The sequence below is a fragment of the Natator depressus genome, chromosome 1 (genome assembly GCF_965152275.1).
Source record: "Natator depressus isolate rNatDep1 chromosome 1, rNatDep2.hap1, whole genome shotgun sequence".
In the NCBI taxonomy this organism is placed as follows: Eukaryota; Metazoa; Chordata; order Testudines; family Cheloniidae; genus Natator; species Natator depressus.
In genome coordinates this window covers 216,653,581-216,670,794 of record NC_134234.1, presented here as the reverse complement: position 1 = coordinate 216,670,794, position 17,214 = coordinate 216,653,581, and the positions used below count along the sequence as shown (strand labels likewise).

General features: G+C 43.9%; 1 protein-coding gene across 2 annotated transcripts in view; it reads left to right on the top strand.

The window, feature by feature from the left end:
• CRACR2A (calcium release activated channel regulator 2A) overlaps positions 1–16,150 on the top strand; it is a 71,095-nt gene extending 54,945 nt beyond the window's left edge. For both annotated transcript variants that reach the window (XM_074948618.1, XM_074948626.1), the window contains 5 exons: positions 877–958; positions 2,456–2,570; positions 5,182–5,283; positions 13,370–13,446; positions 14,569–16,150. In XM_074948618.1, coding sequence (XP_074804719.1) covers positions 877–958; positions 2,456–2,570; positions 5,182–5,283; positions 13,370–13,446; positions 14,569–14,659 — 467 coding nt within the window. In that variant the 3' untranslated portion in view covers positions 14,660–16,150. The remainder of the gene's footprint in view (positions 1–876; positions 959–2,455; positions 2,571–5,181; positions 5,284–13,369; positions 13,447–14,568) is intronic.
• Positions 16,151–17,214: the final 1,064 nt, after the last annotated feature.

Sequence of the window (17,214 nt, the reverse complement as noted above, 5' to 3'; positions counted from 1 at the left end):
TAGATGGCAAGTTTTTAAACGTAACCTCTAATGTGCAACAATAACTCACTATCTGTGTGAGTCACACCAGGATGTAGGTTATTTGGCTGGCCTGCACATACAGATAAGCCAAAAGTAACATTATAAAAATAAGAACTGCTGATAAGACTGACAGAGCAGATTGTGCAGAACAGCTGGTCATTCAAAACCTTGACAAACCCAGATGCATCTCAAACCCACTTCCATTAAACTAGATTCTGGTGGTGGAAACATCCTCCACAATCCCTCTGAATGTTCTGATTACTCACGGAAGGCAATAGGACCAGATGCTACATCCATTAAAGTCAATGACAACACTCCCACTGACCTCAGTCAAGCAGGAGCAAATCTTAGAAGAACGTTTCAGTAGAGTGTTGCAGAAGGAGGCAGTGTAACCTAATGGCTAGAGCAAGTATCATTATAAATATCCAAGAAGTGTATAAACCAAAGCTAGAGAGGACTTATTTAAGCATACAAGGCAACATTTTTCAAAAGTGCCTATATGGCTTAGCAGCCTAAGTCACCTTGACTGTCAATGGGACTTAGGATCCTAAATCACTTGGGCTCTTTTGAAAATTTGACTCATCCTGCCATTTTGTGAATTAAATGTATTTGTTAACACATTTACATTTAATATGTTTATGTTACTACTTTAAAACTATGGCAAATAAAAGCTTCTGCCTGTTCTTATTATCAGCCTGTTGTTAAGGGCCAGAATTTATTGTGTGCCTTCTGAACCAATGAACACAGGTTAGAAATATTTGTGGCTTGTTTGAACATAACACTGTTACCTTAAACTACCATGAACCTGATTAGACTATCAGAATGAACCTGAGACAACATGTGCTATGTTTATAGGTATAGATTACAGCGTGAAAACAGTGACAGTGGATAACAGCCAGGTAGCCCTGCAACTCTGGGACACTGCTGGGCAGGAACGGTGAGAAAATGTCTTAACTTTCTACTCTCCTACTCTGTGCATTTAGAAAATAGCAGCCTTGGGCTCAATCCTGCTCCCCAGAAGTGGGGAGAAATGGGCGAGTTCTCATTTAGTTCAATGAAAGTGAGAGCAGGCCTTTGATCCTTTCCCAGCAGGATCAATATCGGCTAACAGGGTGGGGTGTTTCAGGCAAACACTGCCAGCCTGTTGCAGAGCCTCTTAAAGAAATAGTCCCATAAGCTACTATTAAGGAGCGGGGCAGGTTGAAAATGTTCTGTCAGAAAGGTTTTTTCAACAGAAAATTACTTTTTAACAAAAAATGGAGATATTCACATACAAAATACCTTTTTCCATTTAACTGTTTCATGTTTTCATTGAAAGACCAAAAAAACAGAAACCATTAATTTTGGTTGGAAAAAAACAATTGCAATTTTCAGGTGCTGAAAATTGAAAAGTTTGGTTTTTTTTCAGTTGAAGCCTGAATAATTTTTCACATACAGGAGTGAGGAATTCCTGTGAGGTGAGGTTAGGAGGGCGTGAGGCATGGGTCAGAGTGTACGTGCTACCATCGGTAGTGTACAAGAACAGGAAGACAAGGGAAAGGGTCGGCAGCAGGATTTTTCCAAACGCTTACTGCACGTTTTTGTTTATTTTACCTTTTAGTCATTGACAGTGTGAGTTCCATACATGGGATTGTCACTGAATGAGAAAAAGAAGGAACTATTTAGGGGTAGAGAAAAAGGAGACTGATAAATCCAGAAAGCACTGAACTTGCTCCCTCACCATATTTCACAGTACAGCTCAATTTTACCTTCAGATCTACACTGTACTCTATTGCAAATTTTGCACTCATCTAGTAAGTGGGATTGTCAGTGATAACAATGGAGGTTTCATGTGTAATATAAGTAGGAAGAAAATCCACTCTGCTTGTCGGAGAGCAGAAATGTGTCCCCTGACTGTAAATTCATATGTTAGCTAAGTAAATGAAGCTTTAGTCCTCCAGCTCTTACTCATGTGAATAAACCTTAGTATGGCAACATGGTGAGTTCTTTTTCCATCTCTGCCATTGACTTGCCACTTAAACCTTTCTCTGCCTCCGGTTACTGCGCATTTGTAAATGAGTGTAATAAGCTTAACCACCTTTGTAAATTACTGCAAGATCTATCGATGAAAAGAGCTATAGATGTATTGGTCTTACTGCTCATGTGTATAATCCCGTTGACTTCAATAGGGCTACTTGAGTGAGTAGGGATTACACATGTGAGTAAGGGTTGCAGAACTGGGGCCTGATATAAGAGGATATTTGGCTCCACATGCCCATATATCTGTGGCTCAAACTGAGCTTATAAGAATACAAATATTCTATCTAGATCCCTGTGTATATATCTTCAATGCTGCAGGACTCAAGGGTTGGCGTCCTGACCACTATACTTTAATCATATTGTCACATTGCTACTGCTCTAAGGCAAAGGGCTATAAACAAATTCTTGTTTGCAGGTACCGCAGTATTTCCAAGCAGTTTTTCAGAAAAGCTGATGGTGTCATTGTGATGTATGATATAACAGCAAAAGACACATTCACAGCTGTCAAACAATGGTTGGTGAGCATTGAGGTAAGAGGACATAGCTTTCAATCTAAACTACTCTGGCCACATGCTCTAACTTCTTGAGGTGTTCCCTCCAGGTGGGGGTTATGGGCAGGTCAAAAAGGAGGAAGTAAGGTCCTACCACTTCTTGTGCTGTAGCAATTACTCTGTTATATATAGGACTTCAGTTCACAGAGTTGCCAAGCCAGCTCTTTGCAGAAGCCCTTCTTTCATTTTATAGGGAAAAAATAGTCATTCTAAAATCTCAAGGAGTAAATCTCTTCAGTGGCCACCATTGATTGGATGTATGTCCATCTTTCCTGGTACCTGGCTTAATCTGAGGAAAAGAATTCCCAGCATGCACTCCTCTGCTTCCCATACCAGGACACATTTTATTAATGGTCATTCAACTGAGGGCTCCTTGGTTGTCATTGGAGTTGAAAGAGGCATCAGTGCAGTGATGTAATTCATAAGAGACAGTTTTGCAACTGCTACATCTTTAAGTTAGGAGATTTTAAATAGGTTGCTCATGTAAATCAATGGTATCCATAGTAAGTGCTGTAAAACTGGTTTATTTTATAGGATTCAGCTTCCTGGAAAAAATTCTGTGGAATATCTTGTTCTTCTCTCCCTGCCCACACCCAGTCATAGTCCCTACCCCAGAGAGCTTTTTGTGACTTAAAAATGCTATTGTCTATTCAAATCTTATGGCAATAAGCACAGTATGCTAACATATGAAACACTGTTATCTGTACTGGCTACTAGGTGGCCTCTGTACTTTGGAGTTAGGCCCCAGGGCCAGATTAACTCTCCTGTGGGCCCGGGGCTATTCGATTTTGTGGAGCCCCTGTATACAAGTCTTTTTCTTGATTTCAAACAAAATGATCACAATTATGGCATCAAGGCTATTAATGCTATACTAAACTTGCCTTTTAATTAACATAAAGCCACTCTGTGGTTACATTTCAGTCTTAAAACACGTAGAATATAGTTAAGTTAATTCAAAATAGCCTACTTCTTACCTTAGAACAGCTGTTATATTAGTTTCTTTCTGGGAGGGATTTTGGGTGCAGGAGGGGGCTCCAGGCTGGGGCAGAGTGTTGGGGTGCAGGAGAGGGTGAGGGGTGTGGGCTCTGGGAGGGAGTTTGGGGTGCAGGAGGGGATTCTGACCTGGGGCATGGGTGGAGCATAGGGTACGAGGTGCAGCCTCTGGCTGCGATGCGCTTACCACAGGCGGCTCCAGGCTAGTGGTGCAGCAGGGCTCAGGCAGGCTGCCTGCCTGCGATAGCCGCACACCGCTCCCAGAAGTGGCTGGCTGCTGGCACGTCTCTGCATGCTCCTGGAGGGAGGGGGACAGTGTGTCTCCGTGCGCCGCCCATGCCCGCAAGCACCGCCCCCGCAGCTACCATTGCCTGGTTCCTGGCCAATGGGAGCTGCGGGGATGGTGCTGGGGGCGGGGGCAGAACGTGGAGCCTCCTCACCCCCCACCAGGGGCTGCAGAGATGTGCCAGCAGCCGGCCACTTCGGGGAGAGGCGTGTGGCCACAGCAGGCAGGCAGCCTGCCTGAGCCCTGCTGCACCGCTGGACTTTTAGCGGCCTAGAGATCGCAATCGACTGGCAGAGGCTCCAGGATCGACCAGTCAATCGTGATCAATGGGTTGGTGACCACTGAATTGTATATAATTATGGATTTATTTTTGCAGGGCCCCCCTTAGCCTGAGGCCTTGGGCTGCAGCCCCTAAAGCCCTGCATTAATCCAGTTAATTGTTAGGCCCCAATTGTTCAAATACTTACCACTGTCAGTAGCCCTGACAACTGTGAGTAGCCCCATTGAAGTAAACCCAGTATTAAGTATTTGGAAGATCAGGCCCTTATTTAACATATTTTCTGAACAATTCAACATTTATAACAATTCAGCACATTAAAAAATAGCTTTAGAAGAGAATTTTAGTTTTGATAAGGAAACATGGTCTTCTTTTCAATTCCAATATTTTACATATTTGATTCATCTTGACTGACTAATTTTGGGGGATGTTAACTAGCGCTGAGTTCAAGACATACAGCCAAATTCATTGCCTTTAACTCAGGCAATGTGCATACTTAATCCCTGGTGTACTTTTGGTAATATACTCATTCAGATAGTGTTTTACTTGGTAATGTATCTTACCACTTTTCAGAATTACATTTGATCAAATATATTATCTCCATTTACATTATGTACTTTGATTGGTATGATTGCATCCAAATGCAGTTGTGTTCATGCCTATCTAATTGGAAAAGTAGGGTCAGATACCTGTGGTTTTACGTAGCACAGAATTTCTTTTTTTTTCCTTTTCTGTTTTTTTAAATGTGTTTAAGTCTGAATGATTTCTGAGCTGTTCTGTTATTCAAGGGATGTGAAGGATGGTAATGCTTTTTTAGCACAGAATGTCTCCTTTATTCCTTTTGTCCAGTTCTGATGCCTGATATAGTTCTTCATAAAATAACATTTTACTTGCCTGATTTGTCTTCAGTATTTTCATTTTCATGTTGGCACCGGGTGGGTCTCAGCTCTGCTTCATCGGTAATCATTTTTTAAAATATTTTAATGATGTTGACATATTGTGTGCAGTATGATGTAGTGTTCTTTGCTCTGCAGGAGGCAACTGGAGAGAATATACCTGTGCTTTTGCTGGGTAATAAAACCGACAATGAAAAAGAACGAGAAGTCCCTTATGGACTAGGAGAACATCTAGCCAAGGTACAGTATGGAGAAGGGAATCCATAATAAAACTAAAAGATGAACGTGTTTAGTGGGTGTTAGATTATATCTAGAAACTCAGAAATATAAGTTATTATTTTTAAGAGGGCAATTGCTTTTAGAAGGGGAAAAAGAAACCTTAATACTTATTAGTAGATCCTGGTGAACTATTTCTAGTGAGCAATTATTTGATTAATTTTGTCCCTTAATGAACTACCTGCAAAATGAAAAATGTCCTGCATTTTTTATTATTTGTAATTGTTTGTCAAATTATTTATCAGAACAACTTACAGCCTGTGGTTTTCCTGTGAATTGTAACTACTGATAATTATTAATGTGTGGTTAGTCACCTAAATCACATGGTGGAGTTTCTGATCCTTGACTGGATGATGAACTTTTAAAAGGAGAATAATGAATGATGACTAGTGAATGATGGGATATCTCCTCAGGGATTCTCTTTCCCTCCCATCATAGTGTAGACAATTTCTTAATAGATTGTCTTGTGGACACCGTCCTCCATTTACAATCCCATAACATCCCTGTGACACTTAGACAGCAGTTACTTCCCTGGAAAGTCATGATAGAAAATTATGTATTTTTAGCTTCTTTTACTGTGATTTAGTAGCTGGAAACAACAAGAAGAAGCAGCACTCTGTGGAGTACCCACAAGTGCTCTTCAAACCACCCATGATCCATGTGCCATAGTTTGAGAACCAGTGGATTTAGGATGACCAGATGTCCCAATATTATAGGGACAGTCCCGATATTCAGGGCTTTTTCTTATGGAGGCACCTATTGCCCGCATCCCCCGTCCTGATTTTTCAGACTTCCTATCTGGTCACCCTAAATGGACTAGCAAATAACAAGAGCACTTGCTTACACACAGATATCATTATTCAAATATTCTTGAATTCCATTTTTGCATTCAGATGTGTAGTGAATATGAATTCATATGAATAACAACACCTCCAAAAAATTATCTACATGGAAATCAGTTGTCCAAATCTTCATGAGAAAATGAACTAAAAGGGGCAGAAATATGACTGAATCAAATCAGATATCTGATTCCACGAATATGTCTGTAAATACATTTTCCCATTATTCATTACTTATTCGTAATGGATTTACTAGTTTGTCCAAAATGCAATGAAGTCAATGGAATTATTCTGTGTCTGCACCAATATAACAGAGCAATATTTGGCCCTGTGAATATAATTTAAAGAGTTAGGGCTATATGCTACTTTTGACCTATACACAGACTGATAATAATACATTGCCATATATAGGTCTTGTGTTGTTATATGGCTTTTATTTTGTGTTTATATGATGAAGAAGGGTGCTTTCATTTAGGGCCTGATCTTACTCCCATTGTAGTGAGTTACAAAATTCCCATTGACTTCAATTCCCATATTATCAGCCCCTTACTCAGTACCTAAAAGTTTCTGTATTTAGCAAATCTGTTTGATTTTTGTGTAAGAATCCAAAATGCAGGTATAATTTCAGGCCCTGCAGGTTACTTTCTAGGAAAAACTCCAAGGTATTATTACTGTAGCCTTATGCAAAAAGCAAGTGACACATGAAAGGTAAATGGAGGGAGTGGGTGGCTATTTGTCATTTAGCTCTTTTTAAAAATGGGCAACTAGTAAAGCGAAGATGAATCACGCTGAGATGCAGAACTTGCAGCCCACCAGGTCATTAGCTGTAACATGGCATGTAAGGAAATAAAATGTTTTACAAGAGTAACATAGAACAATGTCAAATGAAAAATGGTAACATTCAAATGAATGAATACTCATTAGAATACATTGCTTCATGGAGCAAAAGTAAGGAGTGATCAGTAACAATTTGCCATCTGAAAAGCTGCAGAGATTTAATTAAATTATAGCAATTTGCTTGTTGAGCTTATAATAATTTATTTTAATGGATATTAATTACTGTTAAATGGCAATGTAATTCCTAGGAAACCACATATGACATCTCCATTAACAAATCCACTTGAGTTGCTTACTTACATGAATTACTTGTAGGGCACTCAGACTGCATTGGGTCAGATCCTCATCTGGTATAAATCTGCACAGCTTCATTATCATCAAAGGAGCTAAGCCTATTTATACCAACAGAGGATCTGGCTCATTGTCAGTAGGTTTTCAGGAACGTTGATGGATCACATTTAAAGTACTGTAGGTCACATAGTGCAGCTCTCATTGCTTCATGAAACTTTGGTAATTAGCAGCCTGGAGCCTTACTAGCTAGCTAATGTGGTGTAGAAATCAGCCAGAAGTCTTCCTGGGGATTCCTGCTGTAGGGCAGCCTTCCTGCAACCCCTCTAGCATGCCTAAGGATGCCTAACATTGCAATGTTGGCACACCAAAGAAAGTCCTATCAAATCCTCATCACATGAAAGGATTGTAGGATGCAGTGCGATACCTCAGGGAATGGATAAAGTGAGCTAGGCACTTCCAACGAGGATAGGGAAGGCCCTGGTGGGAATTACTGGGGGGGGGGGGGGGGCAAGACCTTGAGATAGCTGCTCCATAATCAGCAACATGAAAGAACAAGCCAGAGATAAGTCTCACTCACTCGTGGATGGGGTTTTTCCAGACTGCATAGTTCCCTGCCTACATTGTGATATGCCCAGCAAGCCAGACTGCCTAAAAAGGCCACTCTCTGCACTTTGCTTTCTCTTCAGAGGCTATGAAGAGTTGTAACTGTCGCCAGTTACAAGTCACCACACAGCTCCCTCTAGGCAAGCACTTTTATTCGTAAAGTGAAAATATTAAGAACATAAGAACAGTCATACTGTGTCAGACCAGTGATGCTTCTAGTCCAGTATCCCGTCTCTGACAGAAGCAGAGTTAGAGGTTTTGGGTCACCCCAAGCATGGGGATACATCCAGTGGTGAGCTGGAGCTGGTTTGCACCGGTTCACTAGAACCGGTTGTTAAATTTAGAAGCCCTCTTAGAACCGGTTGTTCCGCGAGGGACTCCATGGGGAAAATTTGGTGGATGCAGAGCACCCACAGGCAGCTCCCCGCCCCGCGCCTGGTCCCAGCTCACCTCCGCTCCGCCTCCGCCTCCTCCCCTGAATGCGCCACCCCGCTCTGCTTCTCTGCCCCCCCCCCCCCCCCGCCCCAGGCTTCCTGTGAATCAGCTGTTCATGCAGGAAGCTGGGGCGGGCTGAGAAGCAAGCGGCGGCTTCCCGCTCAGGCCCAGGGAGGCAGAGCGGAGGTGAGCTCGGGTGGGGGGGGGGGGGCGGGCGCGAGGAGGGACGCTCGTGCCACAGCAGGTAACCCGGGGGGGGGGGGGAGAGGCATGCAGGGGAACCGCTCCCCGCCCCAGCTCACCTCCACCTCCCTGGGCCTGAGCGGGAAGCCACGGCCTGCTTCTCAGCCCTCCCCGGCTTTCTGCCGAACAGCTGATTCGCGGGAAGCGGGGGGGAGGGCGCGGAGAAGCAGAGTGGTGCGGCACGTTCAGGGGAGGAGGCGGAGTGGAGGTGAGGTGAGCTGGGGCCGGGCAAGGGGCGGAGAGCTGCCGGTGGGTGCTCTGCACCCACCAATTTTCCCCCTGGGTGCTCCAGCCCCGGAACACCCAGAGAGTCAGCGCCTAAGGCGCCACTTTTGATGTGATCAGTGGGGGAGCGGCCGCTCCCCCTGCTCCCCCCCAGCTACACTCTCCCACCCCTAGGAGCCAGAGGGACCTGCGGGATGCTTCCTGGGAGCTGCCCTAGGTAAGCACCCCTGGGACTCCCCACCTCGCTCCCCGGCAGGTGCCTCTGGCTCTTAGGGGTGGGGTGGGCACCCACTATGGTGGCCCACAAGACCCTCCTGCCCTGTTCTGGGGGTAGTCAGGGGACAGGGGAGGGGGGTAGATGGGGCAGGGTTCCTGGGGGGCAGGCGTCAAGGAACGCGGGGGGGTTGGATGGGGCAGGAGTCCCGGGGGGCAGGGGTGGGCAACGACCCCCTCATGGGGTGAGGAGGGAACCCATTGTTAAGATTTTGGCAGCTCATCACTGGATACATCCCTGACCATCTTGGCTAATAGCCATGGATAGACCTAACCTCCATTAACTTTTCTAAAGCTTTTTTGAACCCAGTTATACTTTTGGCCATCACAACATCCAGTGGCAATGAGTGCCACAGGTTGACTGTCTGTTGTGTGGAAAAAGTAATTCCTTTTGTTTGCTTTAAAGTTGCTGCCTATTAATTTCATGAGGTGGCCCTGGGTTTTAGTATTGTGGGAAAGGGTAAATAACACTTCTCTATTAACTGTTTTCCACACCATTCATGATTTTATTGACCTCTATTATATCCACCCTTGATCATTCCTTTTTAAGATGAATAGCCCTAATGTTTTTCGTCTCTCCTCATATGGAAGCAATAACATTAATCATGTCTGTTGCCCTTCTCTGAACCTTTTCTAGTCAGGCTTCCAGCTCCCAGCCATCACCTATCTTGATGACAAAAAACATATTAAAAATAATAGAAGAACCTACCTGAACATTAATGAGCTTACCAGAGATCACCCAACTCCAACAAGGCTCTGGCAGGAGTCAGTCCTTCAAACCCCAGTGAACGTTTTTTCTGTGGTTACAAGTTCATAACAGCCTTGGCTCAAAACAAGCTCACCTATGAATCAGTTAGTCTTTCCTTTATACAGCTTAGGCCTTTGATCTTCAGCCTCCGGGAACAGGTAATCAGCAGGCAAAGATCTTTTCCTCAGGATGTTGCTTCAAAAGGCAGGGATTGTTTTTGTTTTGTTTTGTTTTTTTGTTGTTGTTTTTTTTGGCATAACCGGAGGCAAAGAGGGTGGGGATTTGCATTAACCTTCCCGTAGATATTTCCCAGGAAATCCATTTCACACGTATTGTCTCATAAATCCATTCTTGTCTGACACATTGTTCAATATAGTCCTTTGACCACCCCAGCCCACAAGAATACATAAACCTTTCCTTTAATACAATGGACCCCAAAGATATGTGAACTCAATTCAATAGGGTCTCCTGAGCACATTGCAGGAAATTGCCATATCTGTCACTGCTACTATCAGCAAAATAGAGAAAACACAAGTCCATTTGCCTTTTCTAGTAGATTTACAAAGAAATCTCCATTCAGTGAGTTTCACTGTAGCATGATCTCCTAATCAGTAAACAGTTCAGACAAACAAAGCTTTGCTTGCCTTCATTAGTTCAGGAGGCTATTCCACAACTAGACTTACAGGACAGTAACCACCAAGATCACTACTCTTCTGTCCTTGTTTGTTGATTGTTTTTTCCCCATTCTTTAGGTGCCTCCTTCTTTGTCCATGATTTTTCAAAAATAATTGTCAGTGGCATGATGCATTCATTAGCCAATTCCCTTGATAGTGTAGGATGCGTCTCAGATGATTAATTAGACATAACTTACCTTCTGCTACGGAGGGTTTCCACTGTACATGCTGTCAGTGAATTTTCCCTTCAAAGTTCAAAGGCATGGCTCCTTCTGCTGCAAGACTGACTGCATCATCAGAAGAAGGATCTGTTTGTCAAAGTGATGAAGATGAATGATTAGCATCAGTTAGGTGTAACTCAGAAGCAGGAAGCCTGCTAAACAACCAGTGGGGCCCCTAGACGATTGAGATAAAACAGGAGCACTTAAAGACGATAAAGTCATTGCGGAGAAACTAAATTAATTCTTTGCTTCAGTCTTCACGGCTGCGGATGTTAGGGAGATTCCCAAACCTGAGCCGTCCTTTGTAGGTGACAAATCTGAGGAACTGTCACAGATTAAAGTGTCATTAGAGGAGGTTTTGTAATTAATTGATAAACTTAACAGTAACAAGTCACGGGGACCAGATGGCATTCACCCAAGAATTCTGAAAGAACTCAAATGTGAAATTGTGGAACTATGTAACCTGTCCTTTAAATCAGCTTCTGTACCCAATGACTGGAAGATAGCTAATGTAACGCCAATATTTAAAAAGGGCTCCAGAGGTGATCCCAGCAATTACAGACCGGTAAGTCTAACGTCAGTACCAGGCAAATTAGTTGAAACAATAGTAAAGAATAAAATTATCAGACACGTAGAAGAACATAAATTGTTGGGCAAAAGTCAACATGGTTTCTGTAACGGGAGATCATGTCTTACTAATCTATTAGAGTTCTTTGAGGGGGTCAACAAACATGTGGACAACGGGGATCCAGTAGACATAGTGTACTTAGATTTCCAGAAAGCCTTTGACAAGGTCCCTCACCAAAGGCTCTTATGTAAATTAAGTTGTCATGGGATAAGAAGGAAGATCCTTTCATGGATTGAGAACTGGTTAAAAGACAGGGTATAAAGGGTAGGAATAAATGGTAAATTTTCAGAATGGAGAGGGGTAACTAGTGGTGTTCCCCAAGGGCCAGTCCTAGGACCAATCCTATTCAACTTATTCATAAAGGATCTGGAGAAAGGGGTAAACAGTAAGGTGGCAAAGTTTGCAGATGATACTAAACTGCTCAAGATAGTTAAGATCAAAGCAGACTGTGAAGAACTTCAAAAAGATCTCACAAAACTAAGTGATTGGGCAACAAAATGGAAATGAAATGTAATGTGGATAAATGTAAAGTAATGCACATTGGAAAAAATAACCCCAACTAGACATACAATATGATGGGGGCTAATTTAGCTACAACTAATCACGAAAGAGATCTTGGAGTCATCATGGATAATTCTCTGAAGATGTTCATGCAGTGTACAGTGGCAGTCAAAAAAGCAAACAGGATGTTAGGAATCATTTAAAAAAGGATAGAGAATAAGACGGAGAATATCTTATTGCCCTTATATAAATTCATGGTATGCCCACTTCCTGAATACTGCATACAGATGTGCTCTCCTCATCTCAAAAAAGATATACTGGCATTAGAAAAGGTTCAGAAAAGGGCAACTAAAATGATTAGGGGTTTGGAACAGGTCCCATATGGGGAGTGATTAAAGAGGCTAGAACTTTTCAGCCTGGAATAGAGGAGACTAAAGGGGGATATGATAGAGGTATATAAAATCATGAGTGGTGTGGAGAAAATGAATAAGGAAAAGTTATTTGCTTGTTCCCATAATATAAGAACTAGGGGCCACCAAATGAAGTTAATGGGCAGCAGGTTTAAAACAGATAAAAGGAAGTTCTTCTTCACTCAGGGCACAGTCAACCTGTGGAGCTCCTTGCCTGAGGAGGTTGTGAAGGCTAGGACTATAACAGGGTTTAAAAGAGAACTAGATAAATTCATGGAGGTTAAATCCAATAATGGCTATTAGCCAGGATGGGTAAGGAATGGTGTCCCTAGCCTCTGTTTGTCAGAGGGTGGAGATGGATGGCAGGAGAGAGATCACTTATGTTATGTCATTATCTCACATTCAGGATTTACTCTGCCACATGACATTTGCTGAGAAATCAGTTCTGATTCATGCCAGTATCCCATGGGTGATTTCTCCTCAGACAAGATGCTTATGTGCTATAGGAGAGCAAGGGAGGGCCAGTGCCACTCACAGTCAGGCTCATGTGCATCCACATGCTGGCTAGATTTCCTTTTACAGGTCTAACTGCATTCTTATATAGAAGAACAAAGGGTGTTGCCCTGAGCTTATATTTGATGTCAAATTTGTATTTGTGTGACTATTAAGCTGGAAATTTCACCAATAAGAGACATACTTTTCAGCTATCAATAAAATACAAATTTAAACCAATATTACTAATCAACCTTCCTTTCTTATCAGCCCTCGCTAGGCGCAGTATAATAAATTAAAATCATGACATTCATCAAAATGTAGAAAATTAAACACTGAAAAAACACACCGCTAAGGGCGCAAAGAAAACCACTGTGTAAACTGCAAAGGACTCCATGGACTGACAAGAAATGGATGTTGGTTGTGTTGTTGTTCTGGTGACATCTTTATTTATTGTCTAAGGATTACCCCAGAACGTAGGTTCCCAATTTTTCCCATAATCGGAGAGACTCAAATGACCAATCTGTATTCCTTTTTTCCTTGTATATCCCAATGTTTCCACAGTGCCTTGTAAAGCTAGACTGGCACATTATGCAAAATGGACTGAAATGGTCTTTCTGTCTGATCTAGGATTACAATTTAATTTTCTACGAATGCAGTGCCTGTTCCGGTCATAATACCCGTGAGTCGGTGCTTCGCCTAGCTAGGTAAGGAAAACATCTTTTGCTTTTTTAAAATATGGACTATTGTATGGGAAAAAATCAAACTAGGTGAAATGAAGTCTGCAAAGGACACAATAAGAAGAAAATTCAGTGCAAGAAGATTTGTAAGTGAACTTAATGGATCCCTATCACAGATGACTGAATGGATTCTATTTGCTAAACTAATTGTCTCTGATAGGAACCAACCTTCTGCTGTCTGAATGCTATCTTGTGCCTTTTCAGTTATAGTCAATAGTGCTGATCCTGCAAGAAGCTCCAAGTGAACAGACCTCTGGAGCTCCACTGAAGTCAGTGAGGCTCTGCATAAGGAAGAGGGTCCGTCTATGCAGAGTCAGTTGCAAAATAAGGGCTTCCGAGAAGAGGAACGTGTGTGGCGGCACAACACACAGTGATGGCTCCCAAAGGCAGACAGTGGGAATGCTGAGGAAATGCACACGGCCATAGACATCGCTATGCTCTTTAACGGGGTGCAGGGTGTGCTTCTCCCCCCCCATGCCAGTTCAGTTCTACTACCTGATTGAAAGACTGAGGAGGATATTTTCAAAAGTACCTCAGGGACTCAGGAGCACAAATCCCACTGAAATTAAAGGGGACTTGTGCTCCTAAATCCTCTGGGCATTTTTGTAAAGCTTCCCCAATACACTTTGAACAGGAGGGAAACTAATAATGAATGGCAGATATTGGAGACTGTACTTCCTGGCAGGAACCTTCAGGCAAATCATCATTCCTGCTGAAGTCTGTGAAACTTTGGGGATTTGTTGAACTTTTTGACCAGTGGCTGCAAACAATGAATAATACAAACCCTCCAAATAACAGCAATGGACTCGCTGCTTTGATTCACAAAAATATTCACAAGTTGCAAACGATCAGCGCTAACTGCAGCTTTCCAAGTAAACAAACAAAATAGATTTTGCAATACAGCAGCCTTGATTTTTGTTTTATGCGGTGTGCTCACTTCCTCATTAACTCACAAAACTCTGTTGCTTTCAATTCACCTCCCAGTCATCAGTGCAAATTAGCCATGTCCGACTGTGATGCTGTGGGGTTTTTTTCTTGTAGGTATTATTGCCTTTTCCTGAGCATACTTTCTTTTTGTATCTTTCCTAGGATTTTAAAGGAACAAGAAGATAAAGTGAAAGAAAAGACTGTTCAGCTCCTGCAAGACACAAAGAAAAAGTCTTGTTGTACCAGACTGTAGAAGACTAGGGTACATTTAGACAACAATCACACATCTTCTATCACACTACAGTGCATCATCACATCTGCCTTACCTTCAAACTATGTCTTATCCTACGTTGTGAATGTAGCAACAGAAAACCTTTAAGAACCTACTGCACACTCACTTCTCACTCTTTGCAAAGATGAAGGCCTTAGGATTACTTAGATTGTAAAGGCTTCAAGGCAGGGGCCATCTTTTTGTTATGTGTTTCTATATCACTTAGTACCGTGGGGCCACGATCCTAGACGCTACCGCAATACCATGAGCCATGATCCTAGATGCTACTGCAATACCAATAAGAAATAAGAATAAGGAATCTACTTAGAATAGGAAGCTAATTCTCAGAGGGCCTGATCATAGACACTCTTACTTGAATAGCCCTTACCTTTTGAGTAGTCCAGTTGGCTTCAGTGGGATCGCTCATATAAGGTTAGCGTTTGCAGGACTGGAACCCTAATCTTGTAGCCTCAAATCTTGGTTCCATGTTGATCTTCTCTAGTTGTATCTGGTTTGGGGTTTTTTTAAATTATTATTATTTAAATTTTAAGCACAAACAACTAAATGTAAAACTCTGTGTTAAGGTTTTGAGTGTCAATATACAAGAGTGAAGGAAAGAAATACTCAGGATTCTCAGCGTAACATTAACTCATCCACACTACACATCTCTAGTATGTTTATTACTCGTGATGCTGTTTGCACATGGAGCCTCATTGTGGGCCCATAACTCATGCTGGGGTGCCTTTACATGACTCAGTGATTCCTGTGGGACTATTCATACAAATAGGTTTTCACCAATGCCAGTGTGGGTTTTGCAAATGGCCTATACAGCAAGCCAGACTCTTAGATGTCACTGGCAGATGGCTGTTGTATCAGACTTATGGCTGACACAACTCCTCCCTCTCACAAGGCTCCATCACAGAAGGTTTAGCATAAGATAGTCCAGGGCCGAAATTTTTGAAGCTGTCTGCCTAAAGGTAAACCAATGTGTTTGGAGAAATTTTCAAAAAGCATCCAAGGGACTTAGGAGCACAGACCTCACTGAAATTCAGGGGGATTTATGCTCCTAAATTCCTTAGGTGCTTTTACAAAAATCCTCACTATGCACCTAAATAAATGCCCTGATTTTCAGCAGTGCTGAGCAGCCAGCAGCTCCCTTTGACTTTAATCAGAGCTGCTGGGGTCACAACACTTGAAAAATCACTCCCTTTCTGTAGGTGCAGGCCCACCGACAGCAATTCCGGGCCCCAGGGCAGAACAGTCAATGGGCCCCCGCCGCACGCACAAGCCTGACATTTGGGAGGTGCTGCGCCTGCACTGGCTGGTGCCCAGCGAGCTGCCAGCTGCACTGCTGGGCGCGCTCTTCCGGCATGGCCAGGGCTTCCACATGACCGCCCGGTAGGGCTGCCAACTGTCTAATCACGCAAACCCAAAGACCCTTGCCCTGCCCCTTCTCGGAGACCACGCCCCATCCCGCCCCTTCTCTGAGGCCCCGCTCCCTGCTCACTCCATTCCCCCTCCCTCTGTCGCACACTCTCCCCCACCCTCACTCACTTTCACCAGGCTGGGGCAGGGGGTTGTTGTGCGGGAGGGGGTGTGGGATGCAGGCTCTGAGAGGGAGTTTGGATGTGGGAGGGAGTGAGGGGTTGGGCTCTGGGAGGGAGTGTGGGTGTGGGGTGTGGGCTCTAGGCTCGGGCAAGGGGTTCAGGTGTGGGAGGTGGTGCAGGGTGCAGTCTCTGGGAGGTAGTTTGGGTGCAGGGTGCGGGCTCTAGGTTGGGGCAGGAGCTTTGGGTGCAGGAGTGGGTGCGGGGTGCAGGCTCTGGGAGGGAGTTTAGGTGCAAGCTCTAGGCTGGAGCAAGGGGCTGGGGTGCAGGAGTGGGGCAGGGATCAGCGCTTACCTCAGGCGGCTCCTGAAAGCAATCAGCACACCCCTCTGGCAACAGCTCCTTGGCGGGGAGCCCAGAGGGTCTCCACGCGCCGCTTCCCACAGGCACCATCCCCGCAGCTCCCATTGGCTGCAGTTCCCAGCCAGTGGAAGCTGCAGAGTCGGCGCTCAGGGCGGGAGCAGCAGCGCACAGAGACCCGCTCTCCAGGGGCCACAGGGACATGCCGGCTGCTTCTGGGAGTGGCGCAGAATGAGGGCGGGTGGGAAGCCTGCCTTAGCCCTGCTGCGCTGCCAGCAGCGGTAGCAGCCGCTGGGGGACCCCCAGGCCCTTTAAAATTGCCTGGGCCCCTGGGTAATTACCCCCTTTACGCCTCCACCCCTCCATCGGCGGGCCTGTGCAAGTGCCTAACTTTAGGGACCCATCTTAAAATCTTGGCCTAGAACAACACACTGAATTCATTTTTCCGTTTGGACACCTGGCGGAATATGAATGAAATGAGCAACTTCGGAGCTGGGCTTCCAGCAAGAATCTGAATCATTTCTGATGGTATTCTTCTGCATTGCACACAGAGTGGTACTTCTATGCTTTCAAGAATTGATGTAAATGTGGATAAGCTTGCACAGAAGAAACAGAACCTGTCTCGGTTTATTT